At 32.0% G+C, this 9,647-nt stretch overlaps 1 protein-coding gene across 2 annotated transcripts; it reads right to left on the reverse strand.

Moving 5' to 3' along the window:
- Nucleotides 1-6,654: 6,654 nt before the first annotated feature.
- On the reverse strand, nt 6,655-9,161 carry LOC120087241. Of its 2 annotated transcripts, XM_039044167.1 has the most exons (3): nt 9,076-9,161; nt 7,713-8,972; nt 6,655-7,060 (listed from the first exon to the last, which is right to left on the reverse strand). In XM_039044167.1, exon 2 carries the CDS (start codon nt 8,936-8,938, stop codon nt 8,054-8,056), a length of 885 nt encoding a protein of 294 aa, XP_038900095.1. In that variant the 5' UTR covers nt 8,939-8,972; nt 9,076-9,161; the 3' UTR covers nt 6,655-7,060; nt 7,713-8,053. The 2 variants fall into 2 exon arrangements, with proteins under 2 accessions (XP_038900095.1, XP_038900094.1); XM_039044166.1 differs by having other exon boundaries at nt 7,713-9,160.
- Nucleotides 9,162-9,647: the final 486 nt, after the last annotated feature.

Here is a 9,647-nt window from a genome sequence, read left to right on the forward strand (position 1 = left end):
TCTTCTCTTTGTGAAGAATTTTCTAAGTGTATGCATAGTGAGTTTGAAATGAGCATGATGGGAGAACTTAAATTCTTCCTTGGGCTTCAAATTAAACAACTTGAAGATGGAATCTTCATAAATCAAGAAAAGTACACAAGGGATCTACTCAAAAGGTTTAAGTTCGATAATGAAAAATTAGCAAAGACCCCGATGAGTACCACTACAAATCTTGATAAGGATGAAAAAGGTAAAAACGTAGATATTAAAGCTTATAGATGTATGATCGGATCTTTGCTTTACTTAATTGCGAGTAGGCCTGATATTATATTTAGTGTATGCATGTGTGCTAGATTTCAATCATGTCCTAAATAATCGCACTTGCATGCTATAAAAAGAATTTTTAAATATTTGCTTGGTACCGTTGATTTAGGCTTATGGTATCCTAAAAATGCATCTTTAGATTTGATTGCATATTCTGATGTTGATTTTGCTGGTAGTCTAATTGATAGAAAAAGTACTAGTGGAACATGTCATTTTCTAGGTAGTTCTTTAGTATCTTGGTATAGTAAAAAGCAAAATTCTGTTGCATTATCTACCACTGAGGTTGAATATATTGTTGTTGCTAGTTGTTGTTCTCAAGTTTTATGGATGAAACAAACATTGCGTGATTTTGGTTTAAATTTTGAACAAGTAACAATCTTTTGTGATAATACTAGTTCAATTAATTTAACTAAAAATCTCATTCAATATTCTAGAACAAAGCATATAGATATTAGACATCGTTTTCTTCGAGAGCATGTGCAAAATAAGAATATTGTCATTAATTATGTTAATATTGAGAACCAGGTAGCAGATATTCTTACAAAGGCATTAAATGAAGAAGCCTTTTGTAAAAATAGACTTGCACTTCGTATTATTAGAATTGCCTAATTATGTTTGATAGGGGAGCATTATTCATATTTCTATGAATTTATGTGTATAATTTATTGAGGGGGAGCATTATTTGTATGATTAAGGGGGATTGCGTAATATCAATTTATCGGCCTCACTTGTATATTTTTTGTTGATAACAAAAGGGGGAGAAGTATTTTTGGTATTATGGTGGTTTGTCATTATCAAAAAATGGAAGATTGTTAGGTTTAGGGCTTCAATCAAACCAAGTATTTTGATGATAACAAACTCAGATTTTTTGTACTAATATTTTTAGTATTTCAGAGTCACTATCTTGTAGAGCTCGGAAAGACGATTCCAACGCAATTTGAATCGCTCAAATCGGAGTTCAAACGAGAAAGTTATAAGCAAAAGAAGATTGGAGAATAAATCCAACGTGGCAGTGACATGTGGCACCTTGCTGACGTGGCACACAAACGGTAAATATTGATGACGTGGCCAGCTAATGTGGTGCGATGGACATGGCCAATGATGTGGCAGTGATCGTGGGCGACCGTGGACGAATGAGATACTGACAAGTGGCGGTCAACCCAGCTTTCACGCGCGTGGCCGCCATGCCCGCGGTTTCTTCACAGAATGCAGGGTGTGGACGCTCAATCTCCTCCCCTGTTGCGCGTGGTGCTATATCATCCGACTTATTTTTTCATTTTCTTATTTTCCTTTATTTTCTGATCCACTTTTCTTTTAAATATATAATATAAAACCAACATTTCAGCAAAATTTCAAATTTTGTTTCTTCTAAATTGTCATTCCTTCAATCCTTTTTATTCTTCAATCTCATACTCCAATCTTTTCAAAATTCATTCTTAATTACAAATCTTTCCTTTTCTTTTTTATTCATCTTCCACCCTTCATTTGCATCATATTCATGGCCAAAATTTATCCCCTCCCTATAATTCGACTTTATTTTACTTCTTCATAGACACACCAAAAGTTTATCAAGTCTTAGCTCTCAATTCTCTCTTAACTTCTCAAATCTTTGTCCTCCTTGCTTCCTAATTGGCCTAGAGTTATTTTTGTGAGGTTTTTTTTAGTGCTCAGACTTGTGTATTTTTCCTTCAAGAGGTATATTTGTGAGATTTCTTTTAATTTTTGGGAATTGTATTAGGTGTGGGGAACACCTTGGGTTGTGAGAAAAAGAAATTGGTTTGATCCTGACCAGTAAAAAGGATCTTGGGTTCTCTTTAGCCATAAGAAAAAGAGGGTTGTGTGTCAGGTTTGGTCCTAGCCTGCAAGAGGATCACTTAGGTGAAATACCCAAGAAGGAGTCTTGGAGAGTGGAGTAGGCAATTTGCCGAACTACTATAATTTCCGGTGTTTTCTCTTCCTCTCTCTCTTTTATTTCTTGTTTTCAAATTTTTTGCTTCTTGTCTTTAGTTATTTTTTTAATCTTTCCTAATTGCATGATTTAATTTTTAGTGTGTTATTTAAATTTATCCTTGATTAAATTATCTTTAAATTTGAAGTTATCATAGCTTGCATGATTTAAGTTTTGTTTTGCATAAATTTTCTGTAATCAAATTAGTGGGTTAACTTTATTGAGCATTGTTTGAAAATAAAATAATTTTTTAAAAAAATTGGTAGTCAACCCTATTCACTCCCCTCTAGTGTTGCCTTTAGATTCTACAAAAATATGTATAAAAAAATGAAGTATCCTTAGACGTATTCGTATCTTAGTTTTTAAGAAATTGACGAATCACCGTATCCGATCGTATCTGTGTCGTGTAACCGTATCTGTGTCTGTGCTACATAGTTAAAGATATTATATGGTGCAATTCTCTAAACCCTAGGGTCATAATCGTATACAAATCATAAATAATTAAATATGTCAAATACAAACCATAAATAATTATACAAATTCAAATATCGCCTCGTACTTGATCATTCTCAACGTCAAAAAAAAATTCAAGACATTCTAACAGAATTCATGACTCTCTAATCAAACAATCGGTCAAGAAAAGGTTGAAAAAACGAAAACAAACTTTCTAAATGGCAGAAAAGTGGTTAGTAAAAAGAAGTTTAAAGAAGTCTACATATAGATTATATGAAAAATGAAAAAATATTAATTTTGCAACTTAACTCTCTCTTTTTTTTTTTTCTGGAAAAAGATTTGCAATGTAAGTTAACTAAAGAAACTTTCAACCTTCTATATATATGTTTTTTCCCCTAAAAATAATGCGAAGTCTATAAAGAAGATAAAACTCTAAAAATACCTTCATAACATATATATTAACTAAGGCAAGTCATAAATTTAAGTTTGACGGTAAAACATTAGGGAGATTTTCAAACATAGAAAAATAAGGGAAACTATTTATAGAAAATAATAAAATTTAATATTTTTTTTTATAGAGACTGATAGAAGTCTATTAGTGATAAAAATTGATAGAAGTTTATCATTGATACTATATGATAAACGCTCATAAGAATCTGTAAGTGTCTATCAACATATATTTTATTTTTTTCTATTTCTGTAAATAGTTTTGACATTTTTTTCTACTTGTGAAAATTTCTCTAAAAATTATGCCTAAGATATTTCATAGTATTTTAAGCTACACTATTTGATTATAAATAATAATTTATTAAGCATCAAAAACATAAAAACCAATACAAAAGCTTTCAAATACAACAATACTTGTCTATTAGAAATTAGATATGGAGAAGTTTTGGACAAAGTTGTTTTTGCCTAATTTTGATGTTGTTCATTGCCTCTGGTATATAAATTAATTTTAATTTTCTAATATCATTTATGTTTTACCTATTTGTAATGTTTATCTTAAATGACAATTATCAGTTAAAATATTGCAAGAACATTGTTTGTGTCAAAGGCGAGAAATGTAGTAAACGTTTCATACAATAGTCTTAATGATTGTTCCAGTCCAACTAAATGTGATTGCAACTTCAATCTATATTTTTGCCACGCATCATTTGAAAAGAAATTCGTTGAAAAAAATATTTCCTAAATAAAGGGAGAACAAAAGCTTATTCCATAAAAGATTGATTACCACATAAACATGTTCTCAGCCCCTATTTGGATCAACATTACATAGCCAGAAATATCTTCTTTTCTTACATTAAAGCTTTTCTATCTATATAAAATCTCGTATTTTCAAACTTGTCTATATATATTTACTATCAAATATCTTCCAAAGGTGGTGTGTTATTATCAACATTTATCATTATTCGAAGTTTCAACAATAGATGTGTTGAGATTGTTTAAGGTCGAAGAAAATTATGTTTACACAAATTGCAAAGAGAGCCAAGTAATCCATCAAAGTTGTTCATCACATTTTAAAAAAAAAAAAAAAAAAATTATGTCAAAAAAAACTCATTTTTATTTAAATACTTTTGACAAAAAATATTGAAAACACATTTCAAAATAGTTTGAGTGGTTGCCAAACACGCTAGATTTTTTCAAAATAACTTTTTTTAAAGGAAAATTGCAGTTGGTGACAATTTAAGAATAGAATATTTAAAGTGTCAGATTTTCTTCATTTTGTAAATATGACATTTTTTAGTGTATCAAGTGTATCAATTGTATCGTATGTTGAAATGTATATCAAATGTATATCAAGTATATCAATACTTTTTTTACATTTCATAAGCTAAGCTTGTTTTCTACCAATTTTGTAAAAAATAATAAATCTGGACTATGGACCTAATTTTTAAAACTTCTTTTGTGAAAACTACAAGAAGCCTTTTTTAAAAATTAAACAGTTAAAAATGCATTCCAAACTCATCCTCCAACTATTAAAATATTAACATGTTAATAAAGAATTTAAAAATACAAAACAACCAATGGTAGCTTGTCAATATCTTGATTGCATGTATACTTTAAAATAACTTTCGGAGAAAAAAAAATCATTTTTGACCCTCAACCAATTTTAACCTTATCTTTCAATTTTTCAATCAATTTAAACTTCAAACTTGAATAAGTAAATCAATTTACACCATCTATTTCACACAAGTCTAATTTGTACATTTTTTAACTTCTTTAAAATATAAAATTGCAAGAGAGTAAAAAAGGAAATTACAATAGACTCCTCCGAGTGCTTTTCATTCCCAAGAGAGGTTTTTTTTCACTTCTTATCTTCCATGTCTGCTTCTCTTCTCATTTCGTTAATGGAGTTTTTCGATTTCAAAGCAGAATTCTACGAAGTCCATCAACTTCTAATAAAAACCAAAAACCAGTTTTATATTGATTTGAAATGGATGTTTGGTAACAATTTGGTCTTTTATCTTCGTTAACTAATCCTATAAGCTCACCAACATCATTGGCCAACTCCGCCCAGTCCAACTCAAGAAAGTGAAGCTCAAGCTCGACCCAAGTCCAAGCTCATGGTCCAACCTTTAGGCTTGTCTCTTTGGATCAAAGCTAGGACCGAACTTGGATTGAGCTTGGGCTGGCCCATTAGATTTGGTCCCTTGGGTTGGCAAAATTCTCTGGGGTCGGATCCCTGCGAGAAATGGGTTTCTTTCTCTTTCATTCGAAGTTGCCAGAAAAATGGGTTTCTTTCTAAGTTGCCAGAAATTGGTTTCGGATTTTACTTGAGAAGAGGAAGAGGAAGAGGAACAGTTGTTTTGTGTGGCTAGTGGTGAGTGGAAGAGACACGTGTTTAAGTCTTCAAAATGAATATAAAAATAATAAAAAATTTACATCATTAAAAAAGTGTCACCTCATCTATGAGATCATCTTTCCGTTAGTCAACTAACGATCAAACAAGCTTAAGGACCCTTTAAACCTATTTTTCAAATCTCGAGACTAAAGGTGTCTTTTGAAACCTTAAGAACCAAATACATACCTACCGACCAAAAGAGTATTTTGCCTCATTAGTTTTTAATACTCTAGGAGATTAATGTTAAACAAAAACTACAGTATATCTACGTATATTTGAAAAAGAATTTTAAAAAATTTACTTTTTCAATATATAAAATATAATATATGAAGATTTATACATATGCATACATATTTGGGTTGGTCTAATGATAAGCTTATTGGGCTGGCCCGATGGCTGATCTAAATAGGGCTCAAATGGGCTAGTCCTGATTATCTAAATGTTGATCCATATTCAATCCAATGAATAAATAAGTTGCGTTGGGCTAAGTTGGACTAGTCAAATTTTAACTTTGGGGTCAAGTTTAGATCGAGCTTCAACTGGGCTTAGATTAGCCTTTGGGCTTCGGGCCCGTTGATGAGGTTGACCATAAACACCCCTTCCACTTTTAGGTTTCTTTCATTTGTTATTTACTTTCTACCAATGTTTTTCAAAATCAAACTAAGTTTAAAAGACTAGAAAAAGTAGTTTTTAAAAACCTAATTTAGATTTTTAAATTTGTCTAAGAATTCAACTCTTTTACTCCAGGAACATGAAAACTATTGGAAGAATTGAGAGGAAACACACATAATTTTCAAAAATCAAATGCTTAATTTTCAAAAATAAAAAACGAAATGGATACCAAACGGGACCTTAATTTTAAATTTATGAAAATATATTTGATTTCTCACAATTACTTACTCATGATTTCAATATTTCATAAGTAAAGATTTGAATTCTTAGCCAATTTCTAAAAACAAAAATTAGTTTTTTTTAGTTTTCAAATTTTGGCTTTGATTTTAAAAACGATTTAAAAATGCAACAGAACATAGAAATCAATATATAGGAGTGGCTTTCATAACCTTAATTTTCAAAAAAATTAAAACCAAAAACCCACGTGGTTATCAAATTGAAGCCTAAAGTATTCATTTTAAAATTTCAAAGATTAAATAGATACACTCTTAACTCATGAACCAAAAAGTATATTTGTGTCTTAGTATATTTGTCCTCTTAAGACAAATCATGGAGCAGGGCAAAGTCCATAATAAAAGACGTCAACAGCCATCAAAAACACAAATAACAAACTCACTAAGAATTTACGTAACAAGGTGACTCCAAAACTCAAAATAATAAATAAACAAACCACCTAGCATCTGCACTTGCAAAATAAGTAAGTTTTGAAGCTTTCTTACCACAAGGATTGGGAACTGATGCTATCAAAGATCCTCTAGTTCCTCTCCTATCAAGTTCTACCCAAAAAATAAGAGTAGACAATATTGATCCAAATAATCCTTGCTTTTCCATGGGAACCATAGCTGCACAAAAATACATCATCACTGGCATGCACATCAGTTAAACTTCACAGGCCTAAAAATGAAAAGTCTCTCACTGTTCATAAATGTTAAAACTAGATGATAACGAACTTACATAGCATGATACTTCAAAGATTGGCAGAAGTTTAGAAGAGAAAAGAAAATCCTCAATATTAAATAATTGGGATTAAATTGAAAATATATATATATATATATATCCAAAACATTAGGATGTAAAACATATATTTAGCCTAAAAGTAAGCAGTCTGATAGTGGATTTGTAATCTCAGCAGACTAATTTTTAATTTCAGCTATGACTGGACCATAGAAAAGATGAAACACTGTAGTTTAAGTACAAAAAGAAAATCCTTCAACATATCATCAAAAACAAACAAATGGAGGACAGATAAAGTGAGTTAACAGACTACCAAAAATCTTATAATCAGGCACAAAATGAAATACTACTTGCTTGGAACCAGAAATCTCTTCCAAGATCCAACATGGAAAATCTTAGAAAACCAATTTAAAAATTAACAAAGCATGGATACTGTTTCAACTCTATTGCCAGCAAAAAACTTTTAACAAGACTAGAAACACAATGACCTTGAGATTTTTCTAATATCAATAGACTTCAAACAGAACTCCACAAGCTTACCTTCGCCCTGAGATATGTGCCACGGCATGTCTGGTACATTTCTAAGCAACGATCGCATATGCCAAACTTTCCTAGCACGTGGCTAGAGGCCGACATTGTATGCAAAAGGATAGGGCACTCGTGTCTAACCCTCTCAGAAGATCCACACCCCTTCATCTAGCACGAGTAGGATGTCGAGTCAAACTCAAGATATGCTTGGTTTGACAACATTTGCATCGTTGTTGAGATTCCCCAATTTTCATGTTAACATGAACTCCTTCAAGCTCTGAAACTATAAATCCAAGATTCATAATTATGATCTTAGCCATTGAAGACATTGTCAATAGGTGCAATGCAATGCATTAGTATTGAAGTCTGCCATCAAATTCACGCAAGAGCAACTTAGAATTATCAACAACCCGTTTGCTCTCACAAACTATATAACTACACAGTTCATGCTTGGGTGATGGCCTAAGAGACTTGAGCTCAATCAGGGGATTGTTAATGGCATATTTACTACACATCTCCCTTGCCGGTTGAACATGCTTCCACCAAAAATCCGACAAAGCGATTTTCAAGACATCCCAATACTCGACATCTCGATACAATCTAAACAAACTACTACCTTTAGGAGTCCAAACATAAAAATCCATCCAATCTCTATCCATTATTTCCATCAAACCTTGAGCCTGAGGAATACAGTAAAGAGGAATTCGTGACCATGGTGAAGCCTTTCTCATATCACCATCAAAAAATGGGCATTTAATCTCCAACACACCTCGTGAAGGCAATCCATAAATCATCTTATCAATTGCACCATCAGGTGAAGCAGCCAACCAATCATCTACAGAGTTTGCTTTACCATAGACTTGAAACTCAGGAAACAAAACAGAGTTTCCAGTAATAAGTTTGTATCTTTCAAGTGCTTCTTCTTCTTTCATGTTACTCCAACAAGTAGCAAGATTACCACAAAATTGATCAATTGCCCCAAGTTTCTCTAACCATAATTGAGCCCTTCGACGAGGCCAAAACCCAATTGCCCCAGCAAAAGTACTTGCTGTTAACTTATGCTTTCGAAGCTCGTTCCAATTTTTGAACCAATGCTGAAAACTACTGGACTGAAGAATAGAATAGTGATTACCCGTTTCGAATTTTAAAGCAGAAGAAGAAGCAGCAGAATTGAAATTTCTTATAGACCAGTTCCCAATAGCTTGACTACAGGCAAATATCTTTTTGCAGTTGAACATCGATGGTTTCGGAAATTAAATGAACCGAAAGAAACTATGAAAAACTCAAATTCAGATGGAGATAAATGTTGAAATACACGCATTAACTAAAACAAGAAATGATGAAGAAGGATTACAAGTTAAGATTGTTGCCTTACAATGGTGGTGGTGGTGGGAGAAATTGACCCTCCAGTTTCAATTTGCGTAAGAAAACCCTACATTTTGGGTTAGGGCTGAAATTTACAAAACCATAGGTCCAATATTAGGGTTTTTCCCCATTATAAATAGCAAAATTTAATTGTGTGGTTTGAAAATTGACCACCTATTTTTTCGTTATTGTAAAAATGGCCAAATGTAATAATTTAATATTGAATTGGATTTTATTCAACTTGATTTTTTATGTCCTCAATAATAATAATAATAATAATAAAGTGATGGAACACGAGACATACGCAGCGGAAAAATGATCTAATTTCACTCTAATTATTTTTAATCAGAAGGAATTTAGCAAGCAAAATGAAGGAAAAAACAGTAAATTAACTTACTTTTGAAGCTCTCGAAAACCACTTTTCCTCGCTGAATCTCGACCCGAACTCTTCCGGATCACCACTAGAGTTGACCTACTATCCTCTGGACTCAGAACCGGGTTGTGAGACTCGATAGATGAAGAAAACTGAGAGAGAGAAAGAGATGGAAAAATAAGAATGAAATTGGGTTTGAGTTTTTAATT

This window comes from Benincasa hispida, chromosome 9 (genome assembly GCF_009727055.1).
Source record: "Benincasa hispida cultivar B227 chromosome 9, ASM972705v1, whole genome shotgun sequence".
Lineage (NCBI taxonomy): Eukaryota > Viridiplantae > Streptophyta > Magnoliopsida > Cucurbitales > Cucurbitaceae > Benincasa > Benincasa hispida.

What these genes read in the sequence shown, in the direction of transcription:
- LOC120087241 (XM_039044167.1), bottom strand. Translation starts at nt 8,938, where the DNA reads ATGTTCAACTGCAAAAAGATATTTGCCTGTAGTCAAGCTATTGGGAAC.